Source organism: Psammomys obesus, unplaced genomic scaffold, assembly GCF_907164565.1.
Source record: "Psammomys obesus unplaced genomic scaffold, mPsaObe1.curated_primary_1811, whole genome shotgun sequence".
In the NCBI taxonomy this organism is placed as follows: domain Eukaryota; kingdom Metazoa; phylum Chordata; class Mammalia; order Rodentia; family Muridae; genus Psammomys; species Psammomys obesus.
In genome coordinates this window covers 229,804-249,231 of record NW_026596162.1, presented here as the reverse complement: position 1 = coordinate 249,231, position 19,428 = coordinate 229,804, and the positions used below count along the sequence as shown (strand labels likewise).

Sequence of the window (19,428 nt, the reverse complement as noted above, 5' to 3'; positions counted from 1 at the left end):
GTTTGTGTTTGTGATGATAAAATTCTAGAAATAGAATGTGGTAATGGCTACACAACCCTTAACATGGCTTGAAAACTCAATTTTATGTATATTTTATCAAAATAAATAAAAAATAGGGGTGGAGATACAGTTCAGTCGTGGAGTTCTTGCCTAGCATGCATAAGACCCTAAGATCAAACCTCAGGATTAGGGGAAGGTGATGAGAAAGAAAATTCTCTTCCTTCTGTAACACTTTTATTAAAAAATATTAAAGTGAGATCATACTGAGTAAGGTATCCTAGAAGCTGAAACACACATATGGTATATACTCACTTATAAGTGGATATTAGACATTTACTATAGGATAAACATATTAGAATCTGTACACCTTAAGAAGCTAAGCAAGAAGGAGAACCCTGGATAAGATGATCAATCCTCACTCAGAAAGGCAAATGGGATGGACATTGGAAGAAGGAGAAAACAGGAAACAGGACAGGATCCTACTACAAAGAGTCCCTGAAAGACTCTACCCAGCAGATGCTGAGGCTCATAACCAAACTTTGGGCAGAGTGTAGGGAATCTTATGAAAGAAAGGGGAGATAGAAAGACCTGGAAGGGACAGGAGCTCCACAAGGAAAGCAACAGAACCGAACAATCTGGGCGTGTTTTCTGAGACTGATACTCCAACCAAGGACCATTCATGGAGATAACCTAGAACCCCTGCACAGATGTAGCTAATGACAGCTCAGTCTCCAAGTGGGCTCCCTAGTAAGGCAAACAAGAACTATCTCTGACATGAACTCAGTGGCTGGCTCTTTCATCACCTGCCCCTGAGGGAGGAACAGCCTTACCAGGCCACAGAAGAAGACAATGCAGCCATTCCTGATGAGACCTGATAAGCTAGGGTCAGATGGAAGGGGAAGAGGACCTCCCCTATCAGCGGACTTGGAGAGGGGAATGGGAGGAGATGAGGGAGGAATAGTGAGATTGGGAGGGAATGAGGTAGGGGGCTTCAGCTGGGATACAAAATGAATAAACTGTAACTAATATAAAAATTAAAAAATATTAAAATGTAGGAAATTATATTTTTCAAAAGCCTCCCAAAAGGTATAAGATTAACAATTTTTAAAATTTAATTTTGTTTATATATTTATTTATTACTAAGGTTAACATTTTTATAAATTTTCTTCAAGATTTTTTTTTGCTGCTTAACATTTGTATTTTGTTCTTAGCAGGATGCTAAAATCAGTAAGTGCTTCAAAATCACATGCTGTAAATGCGTTCATTATTTGGGAAGGCATACCATTGCATATTTGTATGTCCATACCTTGGCACATTTTAAATGCTGCTTTTATTTATCATCAAATATAGCTTTAAGTTCATTGTGTTTGAGTCAGGGTCTCACTATGTGGCCCTAGGTTGTTTTGAAACTCAATTATATAGATCAGGCTGGCCTTGAACTCAGAGAGATCCACCTGCCTCTGTTTCCTGAGTGCTGGGATTAAAGGTGTGTTTTACCAAGCCCAGCATTTTTACCCATTTTTGACATTTTGTAAAAGTGGTTTTCTCTTTATAGGTCTTCTTTGTGTCTTTTTTTTTTTTTTTTGTCATTGTTGTTTGTTTGTTTTGTTTTTTGAGATAGGGTTTCTCTGTTTAGCCTTGGCTGTCTTAGACTCACTTTGTAGACCAGATTGGCCTTGAACTCACAAAGATCTGCCTGCCTCTGCCTCCCTGAGTGCTGGGATTAAAGGTGTGGGCTACCATTCCTGATTTTGATTTTTATAGTTACTATTAATACACAATGCATTTAAGTCTGAGTCTTGAAAACTCACACAACATAGAGCAGTTTGCTTGCCTGGTCTAGTTATTGAAGTTTACTTTTCAAGAGAGAGAGCTCATACAGGTTTCTGTTCCTCTTAGCTGGTTGGCTGGAACCTAAGCTTTGATATAGCCCTCAGACTCCAGACACTCAACTCCCTACTTCAGTCTTAGATGCTGTTGCCACTCAGAACTTAGCATGAAGTACCTGGAGAAACCAGATTATCTTGACAGCATGCATGTGGTTCTCAAATGGCTATCCCTAGTGGTGTCTGCTTGCTTCTCTATGGCTCCTCTCTCAGCACTAACTTGTGGATTAGCATTTTTTATTTTTTATTCCTGTGCGTGTCTCAACAGGTATGTTTCTGTTCTCTTTCTATTTGGGCCTTGGTTTTTTTTTGTTTGTTTGTTTGTTTGTTTTTCTTTACAATTTTTTTTGTATGTGTAGCTAATTTGCTTATTTTGGGTGGCTGACAACAGAACTCAAAGCCTCATGCATGATCTATCACTGAGCCATATCCCCAGGAAGTTATTTTATAAATTCCTCAGAATGACTGACTCACTTGTAATACATCCCAGTCTCTTCCAGTGATGTTGGGTGTTTTTGTTTTTGTTTTTTTTCTTCTTCTTCTTTGTATTGATAGATATAGTTCCCTCTCCATGCAATTCAATGGAGAAATGGGCCCAACTGCTAGCACGACACTTCATATAATTACTAATTTTGTTTTCTGTGTTCCCCAAGCTAGCTTACTTCAATCTCAGTAACAAATTACACTGCTTCTTCTTCCATGCTCAATAACGCACTTTGGTATGCTGATGTTTTAGGAACTTGCTCTATCACTCACCTTTAAACTTGCCACATCCTCTTCTACAAATTCCTCCAGTTGGCTTGAGTAAAAAGGTTTAAATTCTTTTCCAATGTCTGTATATAAAACAAACAACAAAAAACAGTCTTTAAATTTCTTATCCTGTGTGCATACACACGCGCATGTGTGCTTGTGTGAGTGTGTACATAGGCCCAAAGACATTCACCATTCCTCAGCTGCTATCCACCTTGCTTTTACAGACAGGGTCTCTTGCTAACCTCAACCTTGCCAAGGCTAGTGTGGGTGGCCACTGAGCCTCAGCATCTGCCTTTTTCCCCCTTCCTGGCACTGGAATGACAGGTATTTATCATCACAACTGTTTTTTTTTTTTTTGTTTTTTTTTTTTTTATGTGGGGATCAAACTCAGGTCCTCCTGCTTGTAAGACATTACCAACAGGGTCCTCTTCCCAGTCCTCTGAATTTCTTAAATAAAAAAATCAAATATTAATAACCTATTATTTTTAAATCACTTATCATAGTATGTAGACAAAACAACGGAATCAAGTTTGAAACTCCTACTCACTGACTTTGATGAAGAGACCAGAGCTCAGTGCCAGGTAGACAGCACAGGGTTAACACTCACAGTCCCTGGCCCCAGCAGGGTGCCTTGCTCAGCCACAGCACAAAGTCCTGATGATGTGAGGTAATCTCCAAGTGAATAAGGTTGACTGAACTTCAAGTTTCTATCTCTCTGGCACTAAAAAGCAAGAGCTACTAGAATGGAGGTGGGGGTGGTGCTGGCCATGGTAGATTACACATGTAACCCCAGAATTTGCAAGACGGAGACACAAGTTCAAGGATAAGTTCCAAGCTAGCCTGCACTTAAAGAGTGAGGCCCATCTTAACAAAACGGAACAGAACAGGAAATCTTCAGTTCTAGGAAGATGGACTACCACGTTTTTCCTTATTCTTTCTTCTAAATAAAGCAGCCTAGATACTATACATAAAACAAACATGGATACTCTGGATGAAAGAAAGGTAGACAAAGTGACTGGGACTTCACGGTTTGTGAAAACACATAGCACTAAGTTTACTGTGTTTTCTCTTGGCCTCATATACCCCAGAGTTAAAGCTGAAAAACTAGTGATACAGAAGTATCACCAGGCACAGACAACAGCAGTAACAAAACAGAGACAAAAGCCTGCTCTTTCTAGCCAGAAGACTAAGCATGAAACAGCCTGCTACTACGTAAAACCTTCAGTCCATGATCAATCTACTACACCACATAACACACAGAGAACAAGCAAGATTTCACCCGATTCCCACAAACTCAATAAGCAACCTAGACTTCTGTGGTCGTCTGAACGAGAACGGATCCTATTGGTTCATACATTTGACTGCCTGGTCCTCAGTTGGTGGGACTGTTTGAGAAGGATTAGAAGGTGTGGTCTTTTTGGAGATGACATATCACTAGAGGTAGGCTTCGGGGGTTTCAAAAGCCCAAGGCATTCTCAGTTACCCTCTCTGTCTCAAGATGTGAGCTCTGTTACTGCTCTAGCACCGTGCCTGCCTGTCTGTCTTCATGCTCCTTGTCATGGTAGTCCTAGCCCTCTGCAACTATAAGCCCAATAAACTCTTCTATAAGTTGCCTTGGTTCTGGTGTCTTATCACAGCAATAGAAACGTAACTAAGCCAAATTCCAACCTGAAGAGAGGCTTGCCAGTCCCTGCCAGGATGATACAAGAGATCATCAAAAAGAAAGACAGAACTCTCCTGCCTGAAGCTGGTAACGAGCTCTTCCAATCCCACATCATCAGTAGGTCACAGGAGTAACCTGGTGCCCACCAGGCGGAAATGAGATACTCCTTTTCACACCACCAGCAAAATGTCCGAGAAAGCTTTGTAGAGATGGCAGGGACATGTTTCGCTTTCCAGTGGTTATAAGGGCTCTCCACTCAGAGGCAGAGGGGACTCAGACCAGCTGTGAATAGGATCCACAGGACCTTGGAGCTTTATTTGACTTTAGCAAGGTGTTGCTCACCATTCCCCTTACTAGAGCAGCATCAGAAAACTCAGCGTAAACAGGAAGCATACAGAAGGTCGAAAGTATGTAAGTTTCAGTAGGAAAAACACTTCTTACATTAAACCATAGAGTCTACACTGATGACAAAAGGACTAAAAGATGCCTACACGAAGAAAACAAACACTGCTATTATCTGCCAGTGACATTAAAACAGCTCAGTGGCTTAGTGGAATATAAACCTGCTTGAAACAAATGAAGACTAGAGTCATTTCCGACCTGGGCCGGTTCACCCCTCCTTAGGCAACCTGGTGGTCCCTGATCCCGGAAGGTCGCCATATTGATGCTGAGCTTAGTGCAGATACCCGATCCGCATAGCACACTACAGCCCAGAACTTCTGGACTCAAGGGATCCTCCTGTCTCAGCCTCCTAGCTGGGACTACAGGTGTGCGCCACCGGGCCTGGCTAGAGTCATTTCCAAAGAAAAGAAGACACAGTTGGATGCAGGCCAGTGGTATAGAGTGTGAGTTTTGCATACTTAAGGCTCTCAGTTAATGTTCAGTGTGCCTGCGTGCACATGAATGGGTGCACACACATACACACCCCCACACCACATATATACACACACATCAACATGCATATACCAGGGACACACACACCACACACAGACACACATGCACCAACAAGTGCAAGCCACATATACACACATCAGCATGCACACACCAGACACACATACCACACACACATACACACCATACACAAAGACACATATACTAACACGCACACATCAAATACATACACACAAACAAATACCCCCCCACACCACACACATACCACATACACACACAGAAAGAGATACAAATCCTAGAGTTGAAAAATACAATAGCCAAAACAAAAAGCTCATTAAAGGTTTAAAAGTAAAACTGTGGAAGGAGCAGAGAATAAACAGTGACCTGCCGAATCTGAAGAAGAGAGAGAAAGTTCGCTGGAAAAAAAGAGTAACATACCAGGGACCTGTGGTACCACAACCAACATCTGGTATTTATGTCATCAGAGCACTTAAGGGTGAAAGGAAGAAGAGGGAGTTGAAAAACACTCCAAAAAACAAAACAAAACAAAAACAGTTAAAGATTCTGAAATAATGGTGAGAGAAAAACCTGTGTATTCAGGAAACTCAGCAAACCTCAGCATGAAGAAACAGAACTCCACACTAAAACAAACAACTAACCTGAAAGGCAAAGACAAAATACTAAAAATATAACCAGGGAAAATACTATCCACAGGACACTCCATGATTTCTCAACCACAACCTTGGCCTTTCTCCTGCTTGGTTCATGCAGCTCTTAAAATCCCTGAAACTCCTGATGAAATAAAGGTGTCACTGGGGCAGAAGCAGGAGGAGCAATAGCCTCAGAACAGGGGATGGTCCCTAGAAAAGCCAAGCTACTGATTAGAGCTGGAGTGCTGGGCACCACTATGTGAGCCCTGGGGAGAGGAACTGGAGCTTAAGTTCATGACTGACAATTTGCCCAGCTGTGCCCACATAACACAACTCCTACACAAACCCATACGTGGCTGGGTCCAAAAGTTTCTGGGTTGGTGAACAAAAGAAATACTGAGAAGGAGGCATGCCTGCAGAGGGTCTGGAGGCTCAGCAGCCTCTACCTGAATATGCTGCCTATACTCTTCTCTCTGGTTGCCTCTGACCTTGATATGCTACAACCTATCAAGTGCAATATTTCTTGAGCCACATGAGTCTATTTCTAAACCCGAGATGGAGTATGCACACCCAAACTCGTAGTCAGCTGGGCAGAAGCCTGGGTACCCCATGTGTGCAATGTTGGTGATAGTCACATGAGGCTAAGCCCTTAAGTGTGGAATTTCATGATAGCCTGTGTACTGTCATAAGCAAAATATGTGTACTATCAGAAAAGTGACACAAGGCAGTCAAAACAATGGGTAAAGAAAAGCAAAAGGCTTTCTTTTTGAGGTTCTTTAACTGTGAATACTGAAGCAGAGACAACATGGTCTGATGCAGCCTATGTGTGTACAGGAGAAATACCTGAGAAAGGAAAGGTTCCCATACTTCACTCGGGGTGCTAAAATGGCAAACTGGAAAAATAAACCATGTGATAAAATGACATATGGATGATATATTGCCTAGAATGTCCATGAAAACCATGCAGAGAAAAACACTACAGATGAACCAAACTAGAATTCTAATACAGGTTTTAGACCCTACAGAAAAATGCTACAGTTTGAATGCTGAACGACCTCCAATGTACGGTATGGTCCTCAGCCTGCAGCACTGTCAAGAGCTGTGGGACCTATTACAGGTGGGGCTCTAGCTAGGTGTGATGCTGCACATCTTTAATCCCAGCAACCAGAAGGCAGAGGCAGGAGATCTCTGTGAATTGGAGGCTAGCCTGGTCCACACAGTAGTAATAGGTGGAAGTCCAGTTCTGTTTTCTCACAGAAATACAACAGCATGATGCTTTGTATACTCCGACTGCATCCTATTGTATCTCTGTTCTTCTCCTTTGGCCTAGGTAATCTAGGGGATAGGCCAAACACTCATGTCTCCTTCATTTTCCTCAACTATGGGGCCGATCAAAATGGTAGAATACATTTCTAAGGATACCAATAGGATGCTAACCAAGAGGAGGCCCATAAGTGAAAGAAGCTAGAAATGGTTAGACCAAGTGTTTATCAACAAATGAATACACAAACAAAAACCATCTATCTATAGAACATAATAGTATTCTGCAATGAAAAAGAGAATTCGGACACATTTTACAACATGGATAAACCTTAACGACATACTCAGTAAAAGAAGACATATGAAACAGAAGTATTGTGCAATTTTTGCTTCCATGAGACACCTGCGACAGTCAAATTCAATAGAATAGTGACACTAAGGCTATAAAGGGGAAAGGAGGAAGTGGAGTTAATGCTTCCTGAGAACAGAGTTGTGCTCTGGATCCAGGAGAGGGATGGTGGTAACTTGCTGAAAAATAGAAATGGACTTCACACCACTGGACTGTATACTGACAAGAGCTAAAATCGAAAGTGTTACACATGCTTCAGAACAATAAAAATATCAATTCCCCAAACTAAAGAAGGAAATGAAGGAGCCCATACTTTGGGGAAGGGAGGTACCTCTTCATTGACAAGATGCTTGACATCTGTCAAGTCGCTCTGAAGCCACATGCGAAGTGGGTACTCAAAGCCTGTTCCTGTCTGTAATGGCTGATTTTTATTACCAGCTTGACAGGATTTAGGGTCTCACTTCCAGGTGATTCTGGGAAATGTAGTTCTAGGTGTGCCTGTGAGAGTGTTACACAGGCAAGGCCCTTCCTGAATGTGGGCGGTGTTATCCCATGGGCTGGGACCTTGTACTGAACACAAGGAGAAAGCAAATGAGCGCCAGCATCCATGTCTGCCTCCTTCCTGACTCTATGTGCAATGTGGCCAGCTGCCTCACACTTCTGCTGCCATAACCTCCTGCCATAGTAGACTGGACCCTGGAACTGAGCCATAATAAACCCTTCCTCTAGTTGCTTTTGTCCTGTATGTTGTCACAGCAACAGAAGGAGTAAACAGACTACCAGTGTCACCTTACTGGAGAGTGTCACCAGATGGGGTTCACACCCGCTCTTACCAGGAAATGTTGGCCGGTCTTCTGGGGTCGCCTGCCAACACCGCTCCATGAGGCTGATGATCTCCCGTGGGCAGTGCTCAATGATGTCCTCCACGTCTGGTCTGTTCCCAGATTTTATGCAGACAACGAACTGCTCAGCACAGATGACATCTGCAAAGAGGGATGAGCTTCAGCTGGGGCTCTCAAGCAGGAGGATGACAGGACCTGGACAATACTGCTATTTTGTCTCTACCTAGGGCATGCTTTTCCATGGCTGTCTCACTCCATAGAGGAACAGCCTTGTGACAAGGAGCTGACATAGTGTACTGTAGAGATGATAGAATGATGTTTTGATTTTTTGCAGATGAGAGACAAAATTTAAAACAATACTACTTTTTCAAAGAGCAAACAGTATGCGTGGGTAAAGCCAGGGAATTCTCCAGAGTTCAATACAGAGGCAAATACAGAATGGCCTGGTCTTTTAGAAGCTCAGTTTAATGAGAGTGACTTAAAATACACACTGATAACTGATATTCTAGAAGCAAGAACGAGGGGTTCTAGTAAAACAATCAAGATGAAAACAGAAGGTCTAAGATTTTGGTGAGTCCAGAAAATAAAGATTTATCTAGGTAAAGAATCAAGAAGGAGGACTCCTGAGGGAGACTCCAGGCTAGGGAAGCAGGAAACTGATAGGATGGGTATGACAGAAATCATAATGTACGCCAGGGACCTGTGCCCAGGTGGAAATACTGACGTGAGGGAGAGACCAGAGAGGGGCTAGAGAGAAGCCAAAGTGGAGCCATAAAGGATCTCCTGCTTTACACTGAGGAACCTGAAGGCTATGAGAGTCTTTGAAGGATTTTAAGTAGGCAAGATGGTCCTACCTGCTTTCAAAACTTTTATTTCCTTCATTTTTATTTTATGTGTACGGGTGTTTTGCCTGTACTATGTCTGTGCATCACATGTACGCAATGTCCATGGGGCAAGAAGAGGGTTTCAGATGTTGTGGGCCTGAACTATAGACAGCTGTGAGCAGCTATCTGGTTGCCAGAAATTGAGAGTAGCTAGTACTCTTTACCACTGAATCGTCTCTTCAGCCCATCCTGTCTGCCTTTTAAGACGATTGTCTTAGTGGCTTTAAGATTGTGGAAGGCAGCAGAAATAAGGAGGGTCTAAAGTAAGGAGGCCAGTGGGGACATGGAGATGTTGATTATTCATCATGTATGGGGTACATGCTTTGTAGAAAGAAAAGTATGTAGTTTTTCAGGCAGTGGTGGGGCTTGAACCCAGGGCCCTGTGCATGGTAGACAATTGCAGTAACACTGAGATTGAACCCCAGCTGCTGAATTCAGTTTTCGGGGTTTTATTGGATGTGGAAGACAGGGACAAGGCTGAGTCTCAGGGGCTGGTAAAGCTGCTTATCGTGCCACTAAGTACAGGTGCTAAGCAACCAGAGGGTATGGGAGAGTGCTGACAATATTGGGAACTTTGTTCAGGGATGCTACTTTGGAGGTTCCTGTGTTGGGTCTAACAGGCAAGCAGATATCTTGGCCATGGTCCAAGACTGAGATTTAAGAGGCATCAGCAAAGAGATGATGATCCCTGATCTACTAGTTTTGATAATCAGGAAGAATTCATAGAAAGCAGCCATTCTTTCCACACTTAACCAAACCTAAGCATGACTGTTCCCCTACATAATGACTTACTCATTTTTATATTCCCAACCGAATGAACTGCCCACAGTACGTAATGAAAAAGGCTCATTCACAAATAGAATCAAAGTGTGGGGTGTATGCCTGATAATATGAAAGGCCATCCCCACTCCAGGAAGAATCCTGGAGTTTTACAGCAACTTCCAAGCTAAGCTAGACTATAAAGGAGTCTATCCAGCTGATGAATTCATCCTAAACTGGGATGACTAACTCAACACAAGTCTTCTGAAGTACCTTATGCATTCTGGTGTGTGTGTGTGTGCGCATGTCTGTGTCTGTATGTGTGTTACATCTGCTAAAGAAACATCAGTGAATAAATCACATCTAGGACCAGCCTTTATGACACTACAGAAAGCAATGAAATGAACAATTACAGATTTGGAACAGAATTCACTAAAGACCATGATTTCATATAAAAGTTTAAAAAAATTATTATATGTAAAAATTTCAGTGTGTGTGTATGAGGGGGAGAGAGGAGGGAAAAGAGGGAGGGAGAGAGAGAGAGAGAGAGAGAGGATACATCTGCAAGCCATAGTCCATGTAGAGAAGTGAGAAGGCAACTTTTGGAAGTCAGTTCTCTCCTTCTGTCCTGGAGTTTGGACTGAACTCAAGTTGTCAAGGTTGGTGGTAAATGCCTTTACTCACTGAGCCATCTCACCCACCCTCACGTAACAGTTTTGATTACTATCAAAATACCGTGACTACAGTGTCTTACTCTCATAGGGCTCCTTATTCGCAAATATTGCCCACAGTACAATGGCAAAACTGTACACATCTGACTTCTCTGTGGGCTTTGCATTGATGTCATTCAGGTGCTCGGGCGCCATGTAGTACAGGGTGCCTCCATTCTTCTTAGAGGAGCTGTTCACTTCCCTCTGCTTGTTGAGTTCCTCTTTAGTCAGTTTGCTCCACGTCTTAAAGGAAGCTACACCGAGATCAGCTATCTGCAAAAGAGGAGGGGCCACCAAAATTTACTGCATGGAGACTACAAGTAAATCAAGCTGGATTTTCATGAAATCGAACTTGGGGCTTATCCAGTACATGTGTGGCACAGTCCATTCTCTAATGGTTGCACTGGGCCTATCTAGAAGAGTTACCTCTCAATAGACTCTCATAGAATCGTGGAACATTCAGGTAAAATTCTGTCATTTCAATTTTTTTTTTTAAGTTTCTTTTTAGAAACTTATCTATTTATGGAAGGACCACATATGCCAAAATACATGTGTGTGGAAGTCAGAAGACAACTTTCCGAAGTCCTTTCTCATCATTTACCAGGTGGGTGCTGGGAATGAACTCAGGTCTTCAGGCTTGGCACCAAGTACCTTTACTAGCTGAGCCATCTTGCTGGGGCCTTGGCATCTCAATTCTCAAGCATAAAAAAGACTGGGGACAAGACAACAAAACTGTGTTTGTGCTAGCTTCTCATTTACTTTGCACATTTCTTTCTGGGGAAGATGGAGACTGATTACCACACCTTCGGTTTGCCCAATAGCATCCAGAGGACCATGGCTGTGTTTCCAAGCATCCCAAAGCCACCCTGAGGATGAGACCGTTGCTGCTACTTGTTTTGAGTTGGCAGTCTGAACCTAAAGAAGACAGGATAGGGAGAAGGAAATAGAAACACACATAAAGGCACAGAAAGACAACACAGTCAGGCACAGAGCAAAGAAAATAGTGGCAGGGCGAAATGGCAGAGCAGGACAGTTATGGAAGAATCCAAGGAGATGGCCCCTTTCTGTCTCTTAAGAAGCATCTGGGGAGGAGCTAGGTAGAGCATGGGCTTACCTGAAGTTGTCAGATGCTAACCCAGAACAAAAAGGGTGAGTTGTTAATTGAGAGAGTGACCAGTAATAAAGGACCTTGGGATTAATAGCCGTCTAAGACACGAATGGTATCTTATGGGGGTCTTGCAGGCAGGTCCTGGTTCTTCCCTGGGTTCTTTTTGGTTCTTATTGATGTGGCTCAGGGGATGAAATCCAAGACTCTGCCCCTGAGCTATCAAGTCCCTTTCAGGTTTTCAGCTTGGATTCTAGCTGCCAACACTAACTTTATGTGCTGTTGCTTCCCTTATTAAAAGTAGTCCCTGAATAGACTATCGATGGGTGTTCTTTTCCTTAATACTTTTGCTATAATGAAAAAAAAAAAAATTCAAAAGGAAACTTACTTTTAAAATGAAGAGAAACAAACAAAATGTCAAAGCAGAGTACTTTGTCTTGGGATGCCAGAACTGAGCCCAGGACTTCAGATGTGCGAGACCAGTATTCCTGCACTGGACCATGCCCCTAGCTCCACAATGCAGATGATTCTGAGACCAAAACGGCTAATTTATTGCTGCTGTGACTCTGAATTCTAAGAATATTATCCACACACTTCCATACTTCCTTTATCTCCAGCACGGATAAGTCTTAGTCACAAGATTTCCTGGGAAAAAAATGATGAGCAGGGCAGCCCATTCCAGAGTGAAGACAGCAAACCTTGAGTGTTTCCATTTCCAAGTCTAATCAGAGGAAATAAAACCCAGGAACCAGGGATGAGATTTTTTTTTTTTCACCTATGTATCCTTATAGTTATCTCCAGAGCCAATCAAGCCTGCACCTTTCCCTTCCATACCACAGCAGCCTTGTAAGTAGCGCCGTCCTGCTCATTGCTGAACTAGGTCCTCCTTTATCATGGTCGCCTACAGGAATGGATTTCCAGTGGAAAATTCAACCTCTGATTACTCAGCCTCCTCAAAGTGTACAGATTGTGGGTTACCTTGATGTGAAAGTCATGGTCAACGAGGATATTTTCAGGCTTTAGGTCCTTATGTATCACGCCTTTGTCATGTAAGTAACACATTCCTTCGATGGTCTCCGCAATTACCCTTCCTTTTACAGAGAGTGGGACACTGACCTGAAACAACATATTAAGTCTATGAAATGGAGGAGCAGCCTAACAGGCAGGAGCAACTACTCCATCCGAGAGGGTGGGATGCGAGCTCAAGGTTAGTGTGAGCAGGCTCCTCCCATCCGGTGGGGTGCAGCCCTACTGTCCCTGGGAAACAAGCCCCTTCCAAGGAAGATTCTACTCCAGGGCCTACAGGTACGATATACTGATGCTGTGTAATGGTCAGTTAAAAAAAAAAAAAAATTCTGCGCCCATCTGGATACATATTAAAATATTGTGAGAAGTAGGGCATGGTAGCACATGGCTTTAATCCTAGCACTTTGGGAGGCAGAGGCAGGTGGATCTCTGGTGAGTTTGAGGCTAGCCTGGTCTACAAAGTGAGTTCCAGGACAGCTAAGACTACATTCAGAGAAACCCTGTATTGAAAAGAAAACAAGACAAAAACCCAAAATACTGTAAAAATTAAAAAAAAAAGAAGCTATGAATTTGAGCATAAGTAATTGAGTAGGGTTGAGGGAGCACATGGGAGGTGTCGAAGGGAGGGAAGGGAAGAAGGAAAATGATGTAATTATATTTTAATTTTTAAAAACAAATAAATTATTTATAAAAGACTATCCTGGGACCAGTTGGTATTTTATTCACTCTATGATATCCTCTAGTGTATTATATAATAGAAACTCATGTTTACAAAATCTTGACATCAAACTCCTTGCAAACAATGGCATTTATTCTTATTACTACTATTAGTAGTGGTATAACTTCTAATTATACCACTACTATAAAGATCGCCTCTGTACGCCTAAAGTAATGTCCAGAATATTTGAATGACCAGCAGAAACCACAAATATTTCCACCGTGTCCTTATGTGATATGATATTGTTATTTAATGTTATTCTTATTAAGCCACGCTGGGATCCATTAGTACTTACGTGGTGACCTGGCAGCAGCACTTCAGATCTTTGCAGAATCTTACATCACTATTAAAATTGTACTCGGTATCAACATCAATGTCATTATTTTTAAAAATGCATGTTTCTCTTTAAGTGTTAAAATTTCAGTCTTTCTTTCTTTTAATTTTTTATTTTTTCAAGACAAAGTTTCACTGTGTAGCCTTGGCTATCCTAGAACTGGATCGGTAGACAATGCTGGCCTTGAACTCCCAGAAATCTGCCTGCTCTGCCTTCTGAGTGCTGGGATTGAAGGTGGACATCCCCACCACTTGGCAAATTTCAGTTTTTCTTAATACTAACACCAGGGTACAGAAGAATGATTCCTAAACCCTGTGTGTGTCTGTTACTGGTTCCCAGGAAAAGGTCCAGGGGATAGAACTTAGATTCCCAAACCACAGCGTTTGCACTGTGTTCATCCACATCCTGCTGCCAATGAACCACAGTATCATCAGCCTGACCCCCACAACATAAAAGACAGCAGAAGGCAATATACGCCTGTAGGCCCAGACACCAAGAAAGCCGAGGCAGAAGGATTATTTCTGCCTAAAAGTTTGAGACCTTGTTTGCAAAAATTACTTGATGAATTAAAAATAGCACCAGAGATTTATTCCTGCCTTCAGTGGTATACTTTCAGGAAAGCTCTACCCAACCTCTTCCTGCTTCTCTTGGGTCCTTGACTTTTCTTGCGCCCTGTGAAGCTTATTATTGGCTGACCCCACAGAACGCCTTCCATCACAGATGACTTATGTCTGCATCAAAATGCCTAATTCTGTCACATGGCTGATCTTACCTGTTTTGGGGGAACCATCTGGTCAAACTACAATGCCATGTGTATCATCTTTTATCCTTCCCATGGGTGTTCATATTTCTGAGTGACCTGCTGACTTGGCAGACACGAGGTGTGGGGAGATGGAGGGAGGGGGAATATTTGCCACAAAGGCAGCCAAATGCTTCAGCCCCTTACATGCAATCTGTGCCCTGGCCAAAGTCGGTGAGCGGCAGTTCTACAAGACTGGCATCCTCTCGCTCCTTCCCATGTGTCATTCTCTGTGCCTGGAATGCTTACTCCCTCGTTATCTGCTTCAACATGCCCTTCTGCGGGAAGCCTTTCCCCCCTAGCCCAGGTTGGGGTGGGCACCTCGCCTACGTTCCACATCAGGAACTGTATGCCTATCGAACACCATCACGTCATGTGCTCACCTGCTTTTCTGTCTCTTGCACTTGCCTGTGTTGCATTAGCTATGGGCTCCTGAAGAACTAGCCTGGCTTATATAATCGAGTTCCAGAAAAGCCAGAGCTACATAACAGATAGTCCCTGTCTCAAAACAATAATAACAAAACCCCCAACAAACAAATGAAAGAAAGAAAGAAAGAAAGAAAGAAAGGATGAAAGAAAGGAAGGAAGGATGGAAGGAAGGAAGGAAGTCTCAACCATGGAACAAAATTCCCAGCCAGAAAGCTACAAACAAAGCCCCAAGAGCAGCTATCACCTGACATCACAGCACAGACTGCCTTAAGGTGCCACCTACCTCAGCCTTCAGCACATGCATCAGGTTGCCTTTTTCCATGTACTCCATCACCAGTGAGTAGTTCCCTTCCTCCATGATGACGCCCAGTAGCTTCACCACGCGACTGTGTCTCAGTCTGTGCATCATCTTCCCCTCCTCCAAGAGAGCCTCATTGTACCTGTGGGCAGGAAAGGTCGTGCTAGGCTGGGCAGGGTGGGGTGAACCCTTCTACCTAGGTGCCTAAGAAGCTCCAGTGTTCCCACAGTGTGTCATGTTGCAGACATTTGTCTCTTCTAGGCAGACAGCTCCTAGAAGGCAGAGAGGTTTCACTTCATCTTTATACTCCTCCCTCCAGCCCTGTCTTAGAAACTGGCCGTTGAGCACTCCTGACATGCAAATCAGTTAATAAAAAAGACAGCATTGACCTGGCCTGGAAAACATAATTTTAAAAAAAGCCTGTTTCTCAAAACTAGTCTGAGGAAGAGAGACACCATCCACTGACTGCCTTTTAGGGTTGCTGGGCTTTTTCATGGTGGGAATTGGCCTTTTTTAAAAATTTTTATTTTATTTCAGGTTTAGGTGTTTCCACCCATGACTCTGTTTTCTTCTCACTGTCTCCCTATTACCCAGGTTCTTGTCTTTAATGATGTCTTTCCCATACATTTCTCAAGCATTAATATCTTTTCATCAACCCCAAAGTCCTCACCCAAAATAATAGTAAGAGTTATGCCACCCCTCACATAGTGTGTCAAGTCTCCCAGCAGGTCAGCCTCATTTAACACTCCACATGCTTAGCCACACATATGGAGAGAACTACTCCTGAGGGTAGCTAGCATAAGGCCAATGCATCTCTGCTCCCAACTCACTCAGCACAGTTGGACCCTGTGTACACTTTTTTCAGGATGACAAATCCATGGCTTCTGTGCAAACACAAGGACACCTTCCCAAAGCCTCCGCTGTCTAGATCTTGCTTCTCCAGCAGGTCACTGGATGCCATTTTAATGTTGTCCAAGGACATATCTGGTTGCATTTTGAATGCTCAGAATCCCCAACACACCACGTTTGGTTCTTGCTTAGTGCTGTGTCCTATAAAGAAAACAGAGAGGATATCTCAGGGCAAAAAGACCATGATTAAAACAAAACAAAAAGTACCACATGTTGTCAGGCATAGTGACACATGCCTGGAATCCCATTACCCGGGAAGCTGAGTCAGAAGAATTTAAGGTCTGAGGCTAGCTTGTATTCCACAGTGAGTTCTAAACCAGCTTGAACAATATAGTGAGTCCTGTCTCAGAAAACAACCCCCACAAAGGCACCACATATGTGGGGTGTGGTTGTTTTTATTGAGGAAGAGGTGTAACCAGTAACATGAGCTGTTCAGAAGACTATGATTTTTATTCCAATGGATGTTTCTTTTTTTGGCATCATGGAACATTAGAAAAAATTTAAAACATTTTGTCACAAAGCTATGCATGTTAGATAACATAATTTGAGCATCCACTGAAATTCATAGTTCAGTACAGTGGAAAGGAAAAAAAAATCTAGGGACAAACAGCACACAAGGGGCAATGACTCACATGACGGCAACGTTACCAGTATGGCCCTAAGTTAGGAGTGGAGGTGGTATGTAGCATAAGAGGGTTGGAATGAGGCCTTCCTCATCACTTGGACCTCCTCAGCGTACTACTTCTCAGTGGAAAGATGGACTGGAAAAAATAAAAAAGCACTCACTAACAAATAAATACATAAAATAAATACATATGTCTAGAACTAGAAATGGGTGTTAGAAAAGATTCTCTGTGAATTCATAACCTTGAGCCATCACCAAATAAGTTTGGGTTTTGCCTTTAGCAGATCCTGGCTGTCTCTTTAGGGCAGGAGTCCCAGAATTAAAAATGTTTATTTAGAAAGAGGTCATAGTCTGATGACATCTTCAGATTATCAGGTTAAAGTCAATAAAGAACTTAAAGGCACATCAGGCAGAATCTGTCCTCTCCCTAGGTTATCTTAACATAAGCTCCCTTTCCAAAAGTATAAATAACAAAATTTAAAAAAATTCCCTATGAGCTAGACTTTGTGTGTATAATACTCAGTATGTATAACAGTATACAACAGACAGCAGCAGTACCAAAAACTGGTGAGAGCCTCAGGTAATTAGTCTACTAATAACATTAGGAAATAAATATGCTCCAAGGAATTCTGAGCAAAATTGGGGACTGGAAAGAATAACACTAAATAGAAAGATGTGGAAGAGAATGAGGACTCAAGACATCTGCCCATCTCTGCTGAGTGACATACGCTGTTTCTCAGGATGAGGACTTAAAGGAGAGTGCTCTGCTGGGCTGGCACGGCGCTGCAGTGCCAGGATAAATGCTGCAGCTTCTCTGAGTTCAACATCTTCCCAGCCAACCCCCACACAAGGTTACTTACTATAAACAGTGCCCACTCAACATAAGGAAAGTTTATTCCCACTCTGAATGCTGTGAGAAGACAGAAAACTCTAAAGTAAGGAAGATAAAGCACAAGGAAATGTAGTTTACGGGCTGCAATACATTCTAAATGAGCACCTAAAAGGCGAAGTAGTGACCAAAAAGAAAATCCAGGAGACATGAGAAGTGTACAAAGACCACGCCCGAGGCCATGTGTTTAATGAGAAGGGGTGGGACTATGAAGCTCATCTACCAAGAAGGTAAAGGCTCTTCTTGAGGGCACAGCCCCAGAGTGCTTTACTCTGGGAGAAGACCTAAGACCTTCAATAGTATCAAGAAGTACAGAGGTACCACTGATTATCAGGCCTGGTTCTGGGAATCCTCTTAACACTGTGTGAAAGATTTTGGATATTTTAGGTGAGACATTTTCTGTTATTAGGAACTCACAGGTCTACAAGTTGCAGACACTTTTTCTTAGAGTTATTCAAGGAATAGATAACATCTACAAGCATGGGGTGCCAGTAATCTTGTCTAGTGGCCTGCGGCAGAATGCTTGGGTAGGCGAATTTCCTACACTGTACAGAGGCTCCCTGAAGGACACCAGCATAATGGCATAACGTAACACCTGGTAGCAGACGGACTGACAAATGATCTTCTCTATGTCTCAGGAATTGCCAAGCAAGAAGACTAGCACTGGGGTAGGGTCAAGGAGAGGAGGCGTGAAGGCTGAGGAGAGAGGAAGGCTCTGGAGGCAAGCTAGCAAGAGCCATTAGGGCAGTGCAGAGGAAGGACCTTCCTCCTGAGAGGATTAACTCTTAATTCACTTGCCTTGTGACTTTAAGGAACTTACTTAAACCTCCATTTCCTCATCTGTGAAAGGAATTAATAGCCCTTCTTGGGACTGGCCAAAGATTTTATGAGAAAATAATACATGAGACTACATTTGCCTGCTTTTTGGCTTTGGCTATAGTTATCCCTGTTATTTATGTTTAAACACCAGGGCTCTGGGGACCCCCATTGTGTCACTGGGCCTGTGTACATAGGGGCATTTCCAAGTGTACAAAAAAGACTTCTAAGATGATGCCTAATGAGAAGGGGTAGAACTACAGTGGCCATCTCCCATCAAGGTGTCCCTGAGGGCTCTGCCATCCCCAAGGAAACAGGGCCCCAGAGAACTACTTGGTTACAAGTTGAATTAGGGCTTTAACATTGAACTGTGACAACCCAGTAAGTCTCTACTGAGAGGAAGACTGGAACAGTGTGAAGACAGAAGGTATAAACGTTAATATATGTTCCAGGCCTGAGTCTTCATTTGCTATAGATGCTCTGAGACATGAGGCCCTGCCTAATCTTCCCCATCTCACAGTGTGCTTCTCTCCCAGTCACATTCCTTTAAAACCTCTAGTCAGGAAGACTGGAGGTTGCTGGTCTGCCAGGTGTCCAAGTACTCTCATTTCCTGGGGAAACCCATTATTTAAGTCTTCCTGTTATAAGATGTTTACAGATCCCGAACTCTCCTTAAACAGTTATTTAAAATTGTTTCTAATGAAGTTTACAGAGGCAAAAAACAAAACAGAGGCAAAAAACAAAACAAAACCAAAAAAACCTGTTTCGCCACTGTCCCCAGCACCCAGCAGAACCAATCATAGAGTAAACAATTGTTAAGTGGCAAAAAAAAT

The 19,428-nt window shown here is 42.8% G+C and overlaps 1 protein-coding gene across 1 annotated transcript in view; it reads right to left on the bottom strand.

The window, feature by feature from the left end:
• Positions 1–19,428, bottom strand: part of Ripk1 (receptor interacting serine/threonine kinase 1) — a 34,351-nt gene that overhangs the window by 10,278 nt on the left and 4,645 nt on the right. Inside the window, exons 2-7 of the mRNA XM_055595244.1 lie at positions 16,187–16,406; positions 15,342–15,498; positions 12,731–12,868; positions 10,692–10,920; positions 8,286–8,435; positions 2,643–2,719 (exon numbers count right to left, since the gene is read on the bottom strand). Of these exons, the coding sequence (XP_055451219.1) occupies positions 2,643–2,719; positions 8,286–8,435; positions 10,692–10,920; positions 12,731–12,868; positions 15,342–15,498; positions 16,187–16,350 (915 nt within the window). The 5' untranslated portion in view covers positions 16,351–16,406. The remainder of the gene's footprint in view (positions 1–2,642; positions 2,720–8,285; positions 8,436–10,691; positions 10,921–12,730; positions 12,869–15,341; positions 15,499–16,186; positions 16,407–19,428) is intronic.